Raw genomic sequence first — 18,589 nt, forward strand, 5'->3', positions numbered from 1 at the left:
ATAATTGTCAGCCGATATACACTTTGTCACGATCCTATCGAGTTTTTAGGGTCGTATTTAGAGATATTTTAACAAAACAGAGTTTTAACGAAGATGTAACGAGAGCGACAGATAGATAGAAAGAGATAAAGAGAGAAAGAAAGAGCGAGAGAGAGAGAGAGAGAGAGAGAATGTGTAAGAAATAGAGAGAGAGAGAGAGAGAGAGAGAGTGAGAAAAAAGATTTTTAACGTGTCGCGTCGCGATTTCAGCCGATGTATCCTTGCCCCCTCCCCATTCCCACCCTACTACATTCCACCCTAGTCTTCACCCTCTTCTAATCGTTACTTTTGATTCTCTAACATCTTTTTTCTATCTTCACTTTATTTTCTTCTCTAGGGCGAAATCTTCGACGTAGGGATGACCGTAGCTCGATCGTAGTGCGTTACGCAATTACGTGTTAACAGCCACGGGCGGTGTACTAGTTACGATCACGCCTACTACTACTATTACCACTATTATTACTACTACTATAGTAATACTATTACTACACTATTACTATTACTACTACTACTACTACTACTATTACTATCACTATCCAGCACTGTTACTGTTGAACACGGAGTAACACGATTACTCTTGTTGTAACGGATATAAATAGAAAAAAGATCAGTCAGAAATTCTCGGTTCGTTGATTGATCGATCGCAGTCGTTGATTAGCGTTGATTAGTCAGCTTCCAAATCGAAGATCCATCTCCCACCACCCCTTTCTTCTTTTCTTTGTTTTTCTTTCTTCTTTCCAAGGTTCTTTCTCTTTTATTTTTATTTTCTTTTCTTTTCTTTTCTTTCTTTCTTTCTTTCTTTCCTTATCTTCACCCCTCTATCGCAATCCCTCATCTTTAGCCAGCTTAATCGTCCCAACGATCTTCTGTCTAACCTAGATACACGGTTTGTCTAAACAATCGTTTATTTTTTTTTTTTTTTTTAATCAAACATTCCAATTCTATTTTCCTCTTACGAAAGACGATACGATACTAAATCCATGTTTCTTTTACATCGGATAAAAAAAGAAAAGAGAAAAGAAAAAGAAACAGAAAAGATAAAAAAAAAAAACAAAGCGCGCATGCTTCAGGTATCTAATAAGATTTGAACTTGAATTTATGTGAAACTTTTATTCCCTTTACGTTTGTTTATCTTCATCGTCGTTACTACCGCCATGATCATCTTCATCATTTATTATTATTATTATCATTATTGATTATTATTAATTCTCGATATTATTATTATTATTATCATTATTATTATTATTATTATTATTATTATTATTACTACTATTACTATTATTATTAACCTTTAAACAATGTTACCAAGTTGAATCGTTATGCGAATATATTTTATCACGAGGAGGCAAGTTTCGAGAAATAAATTGTTTGCTTTATCGGCGCGATGGGTGAGCTCATTCTTAAGCCAATCTTTTTTCTTGGAGAAGAAGAAAAAATGCGACGAACGTATTTTTTTTCGCAACGAGAAAAGAACTTCGTGGGAGAGGGAGGAACAAAAAAAAAACACACACACACACACACAATAATAAAAAAAAAAAAAAGAGAAAAAAAAACGAACGAACGAACTAACAAAAGAAAGAAAGAAAGAAAGAAAAAATACATAATTCGATCGCGTTGGACGAGAACCGTATAAAGAATCATACGACGAGTACGAAGGTGTAATTAGGTAAGAAATAAAAACTTATTGGAGAGAAATACGAAAGAGAAGGAGAAGGAGGAGGTGGAGGAGGAGGAAATAAAGGAGGTGAAGGAGGTGAAGGAGGTGAAGGAGGAGATGGTGGAAACGATAGCGAGCGAAAGTGAGTCATTCGAGAAGAGTTAAGTATAGTACGCGTGCTTTAATATGCTCCTTCGTGCGGTTCACATTCGCAACGAAGTGGAAAATTCAAAATGGCTACCTGACAGGACGAAAGAACTCAAAGACGACAAGATCTCTAAAGATTTTATAATGGATAATGATCTCAGCGCATTCTTTGACTCCATCTCCCCTCTAAATCGCGGGGGAATACCTTTACTTACGTAACGTTCGCCTAATGACACGAAGAAAACGACGCTCTCTCGCGATTCTCTCTCTTTTTCTCTTTCTATCTGTCTGTCTGTCTGTCTGTCTGTCTGTCTATCTTTCTCTCTGTGTTTCTCCTTCCTTAATCCTATCACGAGTCTCGATGTCTATTCGACGAAGAATATATTATAATGACGTCTAATGACTTTTTACTCGTTACGTCGCACTTTCTTTCGCAATTCGTCTTTTTTTTTCTTCTTCTTCTTTTTCTTCTTCTTTTTTCTTTTCTTTTTCTCTCTCTTTACATTACGATACATACGTATCGTACATTTTATATATATATATATGTGTGTGTGTGTGTGTGTATGTACATTTATACATACATACATGTCGAATTCTATTTAAGAAAATTAACGAGCTTCTTTAGTAAAGATTTCGTAATTCGTTAATTATTCCGCTTAAAAAGTAGTCGGAGAATTTACATGGATGCATATACGTGTATGCATCTCGAGAAGTTTCCAGTATTTAGGTTAGGTACATTTACGCGGAGAATAGAGGATAGAAAGAGAGAGAGAGACAGAGAGAGAGAGAGAGAGAGAGAGAGAGAGAGAGAGAGAGAAAAGAAAAGCGATCTCTCTTCTCTCTTTCTCTCTCTCTCTCTTTCTCTCTGTATCTCTCTCGACATCTATTTCTCTCTTCCTCTCCCTCTCCCGACCTGGCAACAATAGAAATGGGGAAAGAAAAGAAAAAAGAGAAACAAAGATTCGGAAAAAACGCGAATCCATCCATTTATCCATCTCCGGGAAAAAAGCTCCATCGATCGCGAAATTATTTCCTCGAGTTTAGCGAGGGAAAGGTTTCATTGGTTTTTCCTCAGCTCGGTCGGTAATTCGACCTAGATCCGGCTGAGTTAATCGTAAGCCGAGAGAAATTCGGCATAGGTTAACCGAAAGTGGCGCTATCTTTGAGAAAGCGAACGATTCGGTCGGTAAAGTAGAAGTTCGCCGGTGCTCGTTCGCGGTTCGTACGTAGGTTCGTCGCGAGTCGCGTGAGAGCGAAGGAGGTGGCGGAGATGAAGGAGGTGGAGGAGGAGGAGGAGGAGGAGGAGGTGGACGAACATTTTGGAGGGGGAGGCTCGTAAACACACAGTCTCGCGAGAGAACTCGTGCAGCTATTACGTCTCTTTTCCTGGCCTCGACAACGCGCTGAACGTCGTTCAAAGGAGTATAACAACTATATAATATCGAAGGAGTTAAGAGATAAGAGAAGAGCATATATATATACATATATATATATATATACACATACATACATATATATAAACACATATATACATATATATATATATATATATATATCATACGTAGATAGATATAATCCATTATATACGAGATGCGTCGACCCTTGATACGACACTTGTCCGAGGGTGCCGGTGGTGCGGGGGAGGGTGCTACCAAGAAAAGGCAACAAGGTACGAAAGAAGAGGATCGGATCGTCGGATACCCTTGGACCTGTCGCGAGTACGGCCATCATCTTTCCTCCTCCGATCTTCTCAAGGTACCCACCGTTCTTGAGTCTCGTGCGAATTCTGCTACCAAGACGTCGCCACCTCGTAGCGTATCTTCGCAAGAAGCCCGTCTCGGAATCCACAGGTTAGATCTTCTCATTCTCATCCTCCTCTTCTTCTTTCTTTTCTTTCTATTCTTTTTTTCATCTTTTTTTTTTTTTTTACGACCTAATTTCGTGATTTATCACCCGACGCTGGTGTTTCTCTTCACCGTACATTCTCACGTTCGAATGTATTATGCATGATCTTCTCTTCGATGGAAAAAAAAGAAAGGAAGAAGAAAGAAATCGATTTAAAACGATTGACGTAATAGGTTAAGTTCGATTACAATTGTTCCTCCATCTTTAAATTTTAATACGAGTGGTTGAGAAATTTGGAAAGTTCGTTATAAAGGCGGGAATTATGAAACAAACTTTGAGTGTCGATTATCTATTCAATTATCTTCTCGGTCGATGAAGAGAAAGAGTGCGTTCGTTTAGTGTGTAACGAATAACGTGAATCTGAACATTCTCGAGTATATAATGAAATCGTGATCTATAATCAACGATGCTACCGAACTCGTAACGCACTATCGCCTCGTAACCGACGTTATCTAAGTTTACACAATGCTCGTTTTCATTCGATCTATCCTCCTAACATGTTTTTCGAAAATTTTATTTTTTTATACTATGAAAGGTATATAGATAGATGGACAGGTTACATCGTTACATTTGAAGATATTGATTGTAAGTTATGAAAAAGAAGTAAGAAACATTAACCGAATAGTCTGTACAATATGATTAAAAGTGACGTATTAATACGCATATGTTAATACATATGTCGTGAATTAGATACATACATTTTGTTATCTTATTTATTGATAGATTAAAATTTAATAAAAATTATATCGATCGTGTCCAATATATTCGAGATATATTCGAAGTAACGATCGTTAAAAAAAAAAAGAAAAAACAAATTTTACGATGAATTTGTCAATTTAATTTTTCTTTATGTATCCTCGCGAATTATATTTCGTAATTTTGAAAATATCGAAATGGACGGAATGAGAGCGAGAGAAAGAGATAATAAATCGTTACAGAAAAAAGGAGTACAGTGGAATTTAAAGTTTGTTCATTATTTATTCCGTCTTTTTCTAATTCTTTTTTTTTTCTGCTTTTTCATTTCATAGTTACATACGTAATCGTGGGTAGTTCGTCGTAAGAAAGCAAACGCTGGTGTAACGTTCTTAAAGTATATAGGAAAATCGTAATCCCCGTAAGAGCTTGTTCCTTGCAATTAGGTGAGCAAGACCGTTCATTACGTTGTACGGAGGACAATGAAGAAAGTGCTCGAATGTAGGATAACTTAAAGTATAGGGACAAGATAGAGAAAAAGACAGAAGAGAGAGAGAGAGAGAGAGAGAGAGAGAGAGAGAACCTTTGTGCCATTTTATTATAGGATTTACGTGAAACTTCAAGTTTCCCTATTTTCTTGGTTCATAGTATAGTAATCATATTCTCTTTTTGAATCGAAATTAACTTGTAAGTTCGGATTTTATATTGAAACTTTTCCCCTCGTTTCAATTCGTTTCAACCCGTTTAAATAACTTTTCGTTTCACTCGTATTATTTTACTCTTGCTTTCTCTTATATACTTGTATATGTGTATATATATATATACACACGCATATAAATAAATATATATATATATATATGTATTTTATTCTTTCTTTTTTCAATTTTTTTTTGTTTTTTTTTTATTTGTTGTTTTTTTTTTTTTTTTTTTTTTTAAGAAAACATTTATCGACGTAACGAGAAGGATTCAACGTCCGATAAATAAACGTTGGATTATTATTTTACGAAACCTCTCCATAGTTTACGTAGGATATGCACGTACATATGTGTCTACATACGATCGATGTAGAGGAAGAGAGACAGAGAGACAGAGACAGAGAGACAGACAGAGAGAGAGAGAGAGAGAGAGAGAGAGAGAGAGAGAGAGAGAGAAATAGAGATACATTGCTGGATCGAGATTTCATCGGCGTAGGAAGGAAAACAATATACCCCCTTTTCTATACGAATAAAAGGCAACGAAGAACGAGCTTGTGTACGATGGATATGCATTTCATTCAACAAGTGCTCGGCCGCTTACTCCTCGTCGTTTCGTCTAACCTGTTGAAAGAGAGAGAGAGAGAGAGAGAAAGAGAGACAAAGAGAGAAAGAGAGAGAAAGAATTATTGAGAGTTGTAGAAGTGAAAGAAAAAAAAAAAAAAAAGAAATCAAACTAGTTCAGTCCACATTGTCCCATTGCTATAGACAAATATACTTGTTTTTGTAGAAAACTAGCGAAAAAGAATCGACGAATTTCTATTTAGAAAATAACGTACGCTAGAATGATTGTTTACAGTGTGAAATTTCTTTTTTTATATGTATTGAAATATATGTACTGTTCGTAGAAAAGAAAAAAAAAGGGGGAACTGATGCAAAGAGAATCGACGGATTTTTATTTTAGAAAATAACGTACGCCGGAATGATTAATTACACTGTGAATATATATATATATTTTTTTTTGTTTACACTGTAATATTTGTGCTCGTAAAAAATTGTTGAAAAAGATTCGATTATTTATTTAGAAAGTAATATATAATGGAATGATTTTGTACGTGGTGATCATTCTTTTTTTTATATACTAAAATATCAGTATTGGTAAAAAAAAAAAAAAATCTGGTATAAAGAGAATCATCAAATTTTTATATGGGAAGTAACGTGCGCAAGAATAAAGAACACTACAAAATAATTATTCACACGGTACCAATTTTGTATAGATATAACTATTAAAATAGCAGTGTTTGTAAAAAATAATGAAAGGGAATCGATGAATTTTTTATTTGAAACGTAACATACGCCACAGCTATTGTTTACGCACGGAAAAGTTTTTCCATTCGCTGAGCTACCCTATATTATTGATCGATAGCGATATCGTAGGTAAATCGATAGGTTTGAAAAATCGATGGTTGCTCGTGGTAAACCGCAAAACGGTGCTGTAGATCGTCCCACACGATCTCTATCAGATTTCCACTCGCTTAACACTTTTTTTTGATTTTTTATTTTATTTTTTTCTCTCATTCTATCAACCACGAGTTTGCACAGGGTTCTCGACGAATTAAAAAGGAGAGAGAGCGAGAGAGAGAGAAAGAGAGAGAGAGAAAGAGAGAGAGACAAGTGGTCGCTTTACGTACGTTGTCGTATCCTCTCAATGCCATCCCCATTAGTTTATACACGATTTTTTTTTTTTATATGATATAGATTATATTAAGGGTGGGGAAGCAAGAGGATCGGTTCATCGTGAAAGAGGGTTAGTAGAGAAGGAAGGGAAAGAGAGAGAGAGAGAGAGAGAGAGAGAGAGAGAGAGAGAGAGAGAGAGGACATCCTCATTCCGGAACACGATCGAGATCAGCATCGAGCCGACTAACAAAGAGAAGGAGGAGAATGAAGAGGAGGAAGAGGAGGAGGAGGAGGTGATGGTGGAGGTGGAGGTGGAGGTGGTGAACTCGTTGAGCAACAAATTAGTTGTACCAGGAGGTAACACGTGGATTACGCAATAATTCGTCGTCGTGGTACTGCTGCCCGATAAGTAGGCCGGACACGAAGAGATGGAGGAACGGAGATGACCTTGAGATGGGAACGGATGCGCTGCGGAAGCTGGGGACTCCCTTCGGGATGATTTTCTATCTCTCTCTCTCTTTCTCTCTCTCTTTCTCTTTTACTCTCTTACTCTCTTACTCTTTATTTCCCTTTTTTTTTTTTCGTTGCTTTGAAGTGAATCGCTAAGAAAGAAATTCTATCATCGAGATTGCGTCGATATCGAATCATTTTCGTGATAACTTTCTGAAGTATCAAATTCTTCTGTTTACAGAACCGTAAACGAAAGGAGCTCGTAAATTTGATTTTTCGAGTACAAAGCTATTCCTTTCCTACACGTAAGACCGATAAAATGTTTACGCTGGCACGAAACTCACCGAATGTTTACCACGTTTAAACTTGTTTTAGTTCGTAAGCTACGCGAAAGTTTTCCACGATAAAATTGATAAAGGTTCTAACGTCCACAACATTTGCTCGCTCGAAAGGAATTTCTGGGTAACTCTTGGACAAGGATTAATGATCGCTCGACGACGGGGTGCCATCGAAGATAATTCTGCTAAATTTACTACTACCCTCCTCCTCCCCTTCTTCTTCTCTTCTTTTTTTTTTTATACATCCAGCCCTCTCTCACAAACACTATCACCAACACCATAAACCATTACTACCATCACTATCATCACCACCACTACCAACATTTATTCTCGTCCTTACAATGGACAAACGAGTGGAAAAAATGAACCAACGTTCTCGTGATTGACTATTCTTTCTCTCTCTCTCTCTCTCTCTCTCTCTCTCTCTCTCTCTCTCTCTCTCTCTCTCTGCTTCAAACGCATCCCTCTTCTTTCATTCACACGTGTATCCTCTCAACCCCTTGAACGTAAACTTCCACCACCTTTGAACCTCCCCCTCGAAGTTAGTTAATTGAATCTTTCGAAAGGATTCCATTCGAAAAGGGGTTACTACTGCTACCCTGAAACGTTCGATTTTTTTCCTAACGAAAGCTTTTTCTTCTCTTTTTTTTTTTCATTTATTCCTTTTGTTTCCTTTTCCATTACCTTTACTACCTTTTCCGTCGTTACATTCTTTTCATTCTAATTCGAACGAGAGATTTAGTTTTCGTTTTACCAGTACTTCCTTTAATTAACGAGATATTCGATTTTAACGAGAAAGTTTACCCGTATCATCCTTTTGTCAGAAGCTTTGAGAACTAAGTAAAGTTTGAACATTATTTAAGATCGCGTCGATAACAGATAATTCTTGAAGAGAAATTAGTCAGATTATTCGATTCCGTTTGTCGATCGTTGATAATTTAAACGGACAGATTAATCGCCGGATTCATTTTATTTCACGTTTAGTAATCAAATTCAATGTTTCGTAAGTATTCGCAGATCAAGATTTAATTCGCACGTGTCGATCTTTATCTTATTGTTAGATCGAAGAGCGTGTGATCTCGTGCGTGTTCAGAACAGCTGTTATTTCATTGGGACTATCGTAAGTACAATTAGTTGGTAGGTGTTAAACGTTTGTTAGAAGGAAGTACACACACACACACACACACACACACTCATAAAAAAAATAGAAGAGGAAGAAGAAGAGAAAAGAAAGAAAGTGTATAGGTACTCGATGATGTGACAAAGATCGAAACGAGACGCGTAATCGAAAGGAGATACGATCGTCGACGTCTGCGAAGTACCCTCATAGAAAAAGCATGGGGGTCGTTTGTAACAGCATTTCTTTCCACTATTTTTTTTTCTCGTCGATCTTTCGATCAAGATAACGGCCTACTTCACACAGAGAGAGAGAGAGAGAGAGAGAGAGAGAGAGAGAGAGAGAGAGAGAGAGAGAGAGAGAGAGAGAGAGCTCACCGATACGGTCGAAGAAACTTAGTCTGTCTAGAGGGAGGGTGAAAGATTCTACTTCAGAGAAGGGTTGCTCGAATATTTAAGGCTTCCTCCCTTTTTTAATATCCCCTGTGGAGTCCCCTCTGGAGTAAGAGAGAAGAAGACCGTCGTCCACTACGAAACTTTCCATTTGATCCATTCCTTCCTTTTCTTCTACTTTTTCTTTTTCTTTTTTCTTTTTTCTTTCTGTTTTATTTTGTTCTCTTTTTCTTCTCTTATTTCTCTCGTTCTTTTTCAACCTCACCCCTTTGTCAGAAAAAACGAAAAGAAGGATAATAATTATCCTGTAAGTATTTTCATCGCGTACTTGATTTCTTTTCTCCCCCTTTTTTCTTTCTTTCCTTTTTTTTTTAAGAAATTGATTTTAATCACGAATCTTATTGATAGAAATGTTTCTTTGAACGGTTGTTAATATTTTGTACTTTTCATGATAGAGACATGGTACTAATTAACAATGTAATTACGTTAGTACGTTGTATTCAAGGTAAAACTAATTATATTAGTAAGATAGAAATTCAGGAAAAAGAAGAAAAAAAGGTAAGAATAAGAAGAAAAAGGGAGAGAGAGAGAGAGAGAGAGAGAGAGAGAGAGAGAGAGAGAGAGAGAGAGAGAGAGAGAGAGCAAAAAAAAACAAAGGGTTACGTCGACGAGTTTGAAAAGTTTATTGCCATTATTTTCATCGACGGACTGACGACAACGACAACAACGACAACGACAACGACAACGACGACAACGACGTTGTTGTTAGAAGAATTTAACGAGCCACCGCTCAGAGACTCATTCGTCCAAGCGTTGTTGTTGGATTTGCACGGGCGGGCGACAATAAAATTTTTAACGACTCGCTGGCGTTTACGATAAGATTTCCGTCGAAGATGCTATGCGTGAAGGGGAAATAATCGTTCCGCGCTTTACCATAACATTTATAGTAATGTAAATTCTTCCTTGTCGTACGTAGAAAGAGAAAGAGAGAGAGAGAGAGAGAGAGAGAGAGAGAGAGAGAGAGAGAGAGAGGGAGAGAGAGAAATTTTACTTTTTTTTTTTTAAATTTTGCTTTTCTTTCTACCAAGAAAAAAATAAGAATATAAAAGACAGTTGAATTATTACAGTGTCCGAAACATTTTTCTTTCTTTCTTTCTTTCTTCTTTTCTTTTCTTTTCTTTTTTTTTTTATTTTTTAATAATATTTTTTTATAGCTCTTTACTTTGTTTTATAGCTCAATTTTTATGTGAGAATTATATGATATGAAGAAAAAGTTGTGATGTCGCTTGTATTGATAGTATTATTATATTAAATATAATTTATATATATATATATATATGATATATAATTTAAAAAGTATATATATATAAATATATATATAATATAAATTTGTGTATATGAATTAGATATTTATATATATATATATATATATATTATATATTTATAATATTTTCAAAAAATTTTCAAGAAATTCATATTACTTTGATTAACGTTATTAAGTTACATTGATTAACGATGTAACATTGATTAATAAAGAAACATATAATATTAATAAAATTAATTCTACTTTGAAACATAAAAGAAAAAAAGTAGAAATATGTTTTTTGGCTTAGATGAAATTTAATACAGATTTATATACATATATGTACATATATATGTTGACGAAAGATAACGATCGAAAAAGAAAGAAAAGATAAGATATATTTCAGGACGATTAAAAAGAACAATAATCATTATTTACATTAACCGAACTAACCGTTTGTTAGCTGACCGAAAAGAAAGAGCAGTCTGTAGGTACTTGATACATACATACGTAACTTCCTGAAGAGCTTATCTTCTTGTGGCTTCTCGAGGGATTCTACAACAAACAAATATTCGTATCTTGGTTTATGTTGGCTGTGACGACATAACAATTCGAAGACAAAATATTATATTAATTATAAAATATTAATTATATAATATAAATTATATAAAATATTAATAAAATATATTACATATTATAAATATATATTATATGTAAATATAATTATATTATATTGTATATTTATATGAAATATATTTATAAAATATATTACATATTATGAATATATATTATATAAATATACAATATAATATAATATAATATAATGTATATATATATATATGTATATGTATATGTATATATATAAGAAAAAAAAAAAGAAAAAGAAAAAAAGAAAAAAAAAAAAGAAGAAAAGATAACCAACGTATGTTTCTTGAACGATTGGATTTATTTTTTCATAGGTTCCATGCTCGCACGCAAGAATCCCTACTCTCCATGGTTAACATACCTCGAGATAAATTTACATTTTAAAATTCTAGGGAAATTGCGGTCCGTAGTTGACTCTACGACTGTATGAGTATTTTCATTTTAAATAGTAGAATAATATCGGTTGGTTTTATATACACAAACGTGGATATCTATAATAACAGGTGTCATGTTTCTTCGTTAGTTTTCTTGTTACTTTTTCTTTCGTTTATTCTTTTATCATATTATAAGAGTAAGTTTATTGACCAATAGCACAATGACCTTTTTATATTCAACGAGAGATATGAGAAGAAGAAGAAGGCTCTCATTGGAGTGGGACAACACGAGAGAAAATCTAAAAGATAATACATACTCACGGATTGGGTAGAGTAGCTCCTTTTATTCTTAAAGCCACGAGCTTTCTTAGATAAGTGCATTCTCGAGTTATCGATACCTTATACTCGATTACTTATCACCCAAAAATTCACGATCATACTTGTCACCTGTATTTCCTTCTTTTAACTCAAATAATAGAAGAAAGAATAAGAATCTACGTGACGTATCGTCGAGAAAAAATATACGAAGTGTTTGAAAGAGGTCGATTCTTCAAAAAAAAAAAAAAAAAAAAGAAATAAATAAAATAAAATAAAATAAAATAAAATAAAAAGAATGAAAGAAAATAAGAGAAGATATTCTCTTCCTAAATGAAATATGAACGGAAGGAGAAATAAATTTCTCACGGCTTTCTTTTTTGTCTGTTTGATTTGTTTTTTTTTTTGTTTTTCTTTGTCTCTCTCTCTCTCTTTTTTTTTTTTTTTTTGAAAGAAATAAAAGGAAAAAAAAAAAGAGGAAACTCTTGGACGGAACTGAAACTCGAGTTGTCTCGTTTCGTTCGGATTCTCCGTGAAAATGAGAAATACCGAGAGAAAGAGAGACAGAGATAGAAAGTGAGAAAGAAAGAAGGAAAGAGAAAGAGAGAGAGAGAAAGAGAAAGAGAGAGAGAGAGAGAGAGAGAGAGAGAGAGAGCCATTTTGTGGCTCTCTTTCAACGAACGCTGAGGTAACGAAGCAAAGTCGTGGTGAGATCGTAAAGTTGCTCGACTCGTTGCACTTTTCGCGAGAGGGAAAAAGAAAGAAAGAGGGAAGAAGATAGCGAGAGAGAGAGAGAGAGAGAAAAATACGTAGGAAGCGTACGGCACGAGCCTCGACGATTTTCCTCCTCTATAATACTAGTTCCTTCGAGAAACGAGCCAACCTCTGGATAACCACGTCTCAACCGTAAGACCTATCCATGCTCTTTCCTACCGAGCAACATCTCATCTCATCTCTTTCCTTTTCCTTTTCTTTTTTTTTTTCTTTTCCGTTTTCTTTTCTTTTGAATTTTTCCCCCTTTTTTTCTTATCTGTCCTTTTTCTTTTCTTTTTTTCCTTTCTTTCTTCCTATCTTCCTTCCTTCCTTCCTTTATCGCCAAGATTCAGTCAGCCATTTTCTTCCTTCCTTTAATCTTTTTTTATCCTTTTTTCCCCTTCAACACTCGAAAAGAGAATTTAATTACGGTCCGATAATATCGCGAACACGTTTTCGACCTCGTATAATGGCAATCATATTTTTAAAGATATTAATATTTTGCAAAATTTGTATTATTAACTATCGTCGTTTTAATTATTTTCATCTAATTTTGATTTGAATTTTTTCGTTTTGCTTTCTTTTTTTTTTTTTTTTTTTTTTCTGTGGTTTTTCTTTTTTAAGGTTTCGTCGTATCACGTAGGTATACATATATACACGCGCAATTGTTGAAATATTTAATTTTAAGAATTCTCTGAATATTTAGATTTCTATATTAAACCTAATTTTTTATAAGTATTATAATTACTTTTCTTGTTCATTCTCGGTGAACCGTAATTTAATTTTTTGTTCGTATTCACGTACAGACATGAATATATACGTACGTGTATCCTTTGAAAGTAACTTTTTCATAAAACTATTTTTTATTCATTTGTTTTATTAAATAAATGAAATGTCAGAGTTGAATCAAAAGTTTTAGAATGAAATAGTATTGCGACATAGTTGTACGAGGAATTGAACAAATTATTATTACCTACAATCTTTTATAAATTTTATTCAAACTTTTGTCAACTTTATTCAATCGTTTTCAAGATTCCTTTTGTGACATTTAGATGATTTAAATTTTATTATTCAACAAAATAAATCAAGATTTAATTGAAAAAAATATGACAAATATATTCAACATATCTTTAATTCAGAAAAAATATTATTTAAGATATAAAATAATTCTCTTTTGGCGATCATCGTTTTAATCAACAACGTGTCGATATCATACTTTCTGTGTGAAATTGAAAAAGAGAAATTAAAAAAAAGGAACAGAACGACGCAAATATCAAAGCTATCTCAAAATCATTGACGTATGCAATACTCACGTATATACATACATATATGCTTTGAAAGTAATTTTTCCATAAAATTATTTTTTATTCACTTTTTTTTTTTTATTAAATAAGTGAAATGGCACGGCAGAATTCTGTCGAAAATTCTAAAAAGAAATAATATCATCATATCATAGTGATCAAAGATTTTGCAAACTTTATCGAATCGTTCATAAGATTTCTTTTGTGATATTTAAAATATTACAATTTCATTATTAAGATTTAATTCGGAAAATATGAAAAACAAATTCATCGTATCCTTAATCTACCGAAAATTTTATTTAATATATAAGATAAATTTCTTCTGGCATCGTTTTAATCAACGACATGTTAAAAACGACATGTTAAATTGAAAAGGAAAAATTAAAAAAGAAAAACATGCAAATTTCGAAGGTATCTCAAGATCACTAGCTTCTGCGATATTTACGTATGTACATACAAATTTCCTTCGAGAGTAAGTTTTCCTTAAAACTATTTTTTATTCGTTTTATCAAATAAATGAAACGTCATATCAGAAGTTGTTAGAAGTTCTAAAAAGAAATAATATTGCGATGTTATAGAGCAAAGAGTTAAATAAATTATTATTACCTATAATTTTTCATCAATTTTACGGACTCTATTTAATCATTTTTAAGATTTCTCTTGTGACATTTAAAAGATTACAATTTCATTATTAAGATTTAATTTGAAAAATACGAGGAACAAATTTTCACCATATCTTTAATTTATCGAAAATTTTATTTAATATTTAACATGAATTTCTTCCGACGATGATCGTTTTAATCAACGACATGTCAACCGTACTTTCTTCGTAAAATTGAAAAAAAGAAAAAAAAAAAAAAATTAAAAAAGAAAAACATGCAAATTTCGAAGACCTCTCAAGATCACTAGCTTCTACGATATTTACGTATGCGCATACATATTTCCTTCGAAAAGAAATTTCCTTAAAACTATTTTTTATTGGTTTTATCAAATAAATGAAACGTCATATCAGAAGTGAAACAAAAGTTCTAAAAAGAAATATTACTGCGATGTTATAGGGCAAAAGGTTAAACAAACTATTATTACCTACAATTTTTCATCAATTTTACGGACTCTATTTCTTTTTATGACACTTAACTAATCAAAATTTCATTATCTAAGAAGAAAGTTAAGACCTAATTCAAGAAAGAAAAGAAAAAAAAAAAAAAAAAGATGACAAAGAAATTCACCGTACCTTCGAGCCACGAAAAGCATTACAAGATATAACATAAATCTCTTCAACGCGTTAATATGAACGACACGTCAATCGTTTATCTAAAATTGCGAATGAAATATTAAAAAAAAAAAAAAAAAAAAAAAAAAAAAAAAAAAAAAAAAAAAAAAAAAAAAAAAACAAAAAAAAAAGAAAAAGAAAAAAGAAGTAAAGGAATAAAAAACAAAACAAAAAACAAAAAAGAAAGAAAGAAAACAAGAAATGCAAATTTCGAAGAATATCTGAGAATTAGCTTGGCGAACCATTAGCGGGAGAAGCGATTTTCCATTTTCCCGAAAGATTATCGGAGCGGTTGACTAGATCGAGAGAGAAAAAGAGAGAGGAGTAAGAAGAAGAAGAGAAAAAAAAAGAAAAAAAAAAAAAAAAGAAAAAGAAAAAATGCTCGTAGAGGGCTCGTGTTTCGCGCGTACGCACGCACGAGAGGCCCCTCCACTCGTCTCGCGAGCGTGCTCTCGACGCGACCGGAGGAGGTGAACGTGAAGAAGGAAGAGTTGGAGGTGGAGGTGGAGGTGGAGGTGATGGTGGTGGTGGTGGTGGTGATGGTGAAGAAGGACAAGGAGGATTCGTGGAGAAAGAGAGAGAAAGAAAAAGAGTGGTGGAACCGAGTGGCAGTGGCGATGCATCGAGCAAGCAAGCACTAAAACAGTTCTCCGCCACTTGGATGCGTCGTCACGTCGCGGTCTATCTTTCTCGGTTGCTTGCAATCGATCGAGCTCGTTTTCGATCGATCGTCGTCAGCTTAACTCTTTTACAAATTCACTTGGAAAAAGAGGAAAGCTGATAATGTGAGATTACGGGGAGAGAAAAACATCTTTACGAGGTACCTAACGAATGAACAGGAACAGGATATTTCTCGAGGCTTCGGTGTAAACAGACTCCTTTATTTTTTTTCTCTCTCTTTTTTTTTTTTTTTTCGTGTTTTCTTTCTTTCTTTCTTTCTTTCTTTCTGTCCCTTTCTCTCTTATAGTCATTTGAACGATACGTTTTATCGTTAGTAGTAACGATTAACGATTAACAGTGACAGTTAACTGTACGATCAACGCGGAAGTGTTTCGAGTTAGTCCGTCTCGATCTTCTGGAAAGATACACGCGTGAATCGTGATCGATAAAAAAGAGAGAGAAAGAGAGATAGAAAAAGTTGATTAAATAAATGAGAGAGAAAAAGAGGTAGAGATAAAGAGAGAGAGAGAGAGAGAGAGAGAGAGAGATAAAGGGAAAGAGAGAGAAAGAGAAAGAAGTCGAGTCATTCGAGTGACGACGAGGGAAATCGATGAAAGGCAAAAATTGTCCACTAACACTCGACATCGACTCTTCATTGAGAAAGGAGAACTCGTTTAGACTCTTTCGATAAGGAGACTCTTTAGAAAAAAAGGAAGAAAAAGAAGGAAGTTATACGGGTAGCCAAGAAAGAAAGAAAAAGAGAGACAAAGAGAGAGATAGAGAGGTAGAAGGAGAGATAGAGACGGATAGACAGAGAGAGAGAGAGAGAGAGAGAGAGGGAGAGCAACTAAGACGATGCGCCAGATTTCCCATGTGGATCTCGTGATCGAGTAAACGAGCGATTGGAGCCCCGCGAAAAAGCTCCTTCTTCCGCGATCGTTTGCCGACGCGATCGTCCGCTATACGCTAGCAACGAAGAAATGCATCAGGGGAGTTAATCGATCGCAAACGATAACGGTATACCGATGTATCTCAGACTGGATAGCCGGCTGCTAATCGAGGGACGCGATTCGACGAAAGACGTAATGAGCCGCGACGCGTTCTCGACCGATGAACTTACCCCCCAGATCGTGGACTCGTGGATGGTTGATAGATGAAAAAAGAAAAAAAAAAAAAAAGAAAAGAAAGAAAGAAAGACAAGATAAAGAAAGAAGATCATCTCTTTCTCTTTATATCTCTATATGTCTATCTCTATCTCTATATATCTGAGTAACGAGGCGAACGATAATTGGATATATTTCTCTTCAATCTGGAAGTACAAATTTGTAGATAACGTACTCGATTACTGTATATCCTGTTAAATTGCACGAAAAGAAAAAGAGAGAGAGAGAGAGAGAGAGAGAGAGAGAGAGAGAGAGAGAGAGAAATGTGGATAGAAAAACATCGCAAATTGAGAATGAAGAAGGGATAACGTTATTTTCTTAAATCAAAAGTTCGAAATTTCTAAGACGAATACGTAGTAGTAGTAAGATTGCATAGTAAGATTGCATAGAGAGAAAGAGAGTGAGGAATAGGTAGGAGAGGCCGTCGAACTTGAAAAGGAAGCCGCGAAATGCCGACTGATCCGCCTACCGTCTACCTCCATCACCATCACCACCTCCTTCACCTCCACCTCCTTTACTTCTACCTCTACCTCTACCTCTACCTCTACCTCTACCTCCACCTCCACCTATCTCCACCTCCTCTTACCAACTTCTCTTGAATCAAGGAAAAGTAATAAGTCGAAGCTCTCGTCGTGTAGATAAGGGAGAAACGGTGAAAAAGACGGGCCGTTCTCGATAACGTTATCGGGCAGATCGTGAACCACGCAGTGGAGAACTAACACAGTGGGTCTACTATCACGAACGTGAGTCACGTTACGTGCCCCGCGCACCTTTTCGATTCCTGACTCGATTCGCGCGCGCACCGCATCGGGGACGTTGTACCGTTTGATTTCTCGAGTATTAGACTCGAACTCGGAGTTGGTGATATAGAAAGAGACCTTCGTGAAGAGACCTCTCGACTTCCATCGAATTCGAGATTAAGATCGATTCTTGCTCTCCTTCTTTCTCTCTCTCTCTCTCTCCCTCTTTCTCTTTCTCTTTCTCTTTCTCTTTCTCTTTCTGTCTGGTGGGACCCCATACGTGATATCAAAATACTACTTGTGCATAGCTAGCGCACACGAACGCACACTTGGATATAGTACCGATATTTGTACGAGATGCTGAAGATACGTATGTTGGATTACATCGGTGATACGGGGTGAGTTATTTTCCAGATAATCCTACACGAGAAATTAACTTTGTATTCTTTCTTTCTTTCCTCTTTTCTTGTAATTTCTCTTCGTTATTTCTTCTTTATATTCTCTATTTTTTTCTTTCTCTTTCCTTTTTTTTTTTTTTTCAGGTATAACAGTTTCCTTCCTTTTCTTTTTTGTTAGGATTTGAGTTTCTCTGTTCTTTTTGTCGTTTGTATTCTTTTTCGTTTTTCTTTTTTTTTTTTCAGGTATAACAATTTCCTTTGTCAGGATTTGCGTCCCTTCCTTCTTTGTCCTTTCTCTCGTCTGCGTTTCTCTTTCCTTCTCTCTCTTTTCTTTTTCTTTTCTTTATTTTTAATTTCGAAATAAACCATCTCAAAGAGATCTCGAATTAAATCATCCTTAACGAAAGAGAATAAACATCATGTTCGTTACGATTCATTAAAGAATTCGTCGTTTCAATCGAGAGATATAAAGGATCGTGATTATCGTGTCAACGATATTACAAGTAGAAGACGCTGCTGTACGCGGTCTTGTTCGGTCCATTGCTCTCTCGATGGAA

The 18,589-nt window shown here is 34.8% G+C and overlaps 1 protein-coding gene across 4 annotated transcripts in view; it reads left to right on the plus strand.

The window, feature by feature from the left end:
* LOC122628851 (rap1 GTPase-activating protein 1-like) overlaps positions 1-18,589 on the plus strand; it is a 119,643-nt gene that overhangs the window by 7,924 nt on the left and 93,130 nt on the right. Inside the window, exons 1-2 of one of the 4 annotated variants that reach the window (XM_043811595.1) lie at positions 15,624-15,891; positions 17,943-18,032. The exons of 1 other annotated variant lie outside the window; for it this stretch is intronic. In XM_043811595.1, coding sequence (XP_043667530.1) covers positions 17,992-18,032 — 41 coding nt within the window. In that variant the 5' untranslated portion in view covers positions 15,624-15,891; positions 17,943-17,991. Of the gene's footprint in view, positions 1-3,160; positions 3,694-15,623; positions 15,892-17,141; positions 18,033-18,589 lie in introns of those variants that run through there. 2 more of the 4 variants (XM_043811592.1, XM_043811594.1) reach the window with 2 other exon arrangements.

This window comes from Vespula pensylvanica, chromosome 4, assembly GCF_014466175.1.
Source record: "Vespula pensylvanica isolate Volc-1 chromosome 4, ASM1446617v1, whole genome shotgun sequence".
Lineage (NCBI taxonomy): Eukaryota > Metazoa > Arthropoda > Insecta > Hymenoptera > Vespidae > Vespula > Vespula pensylvanica.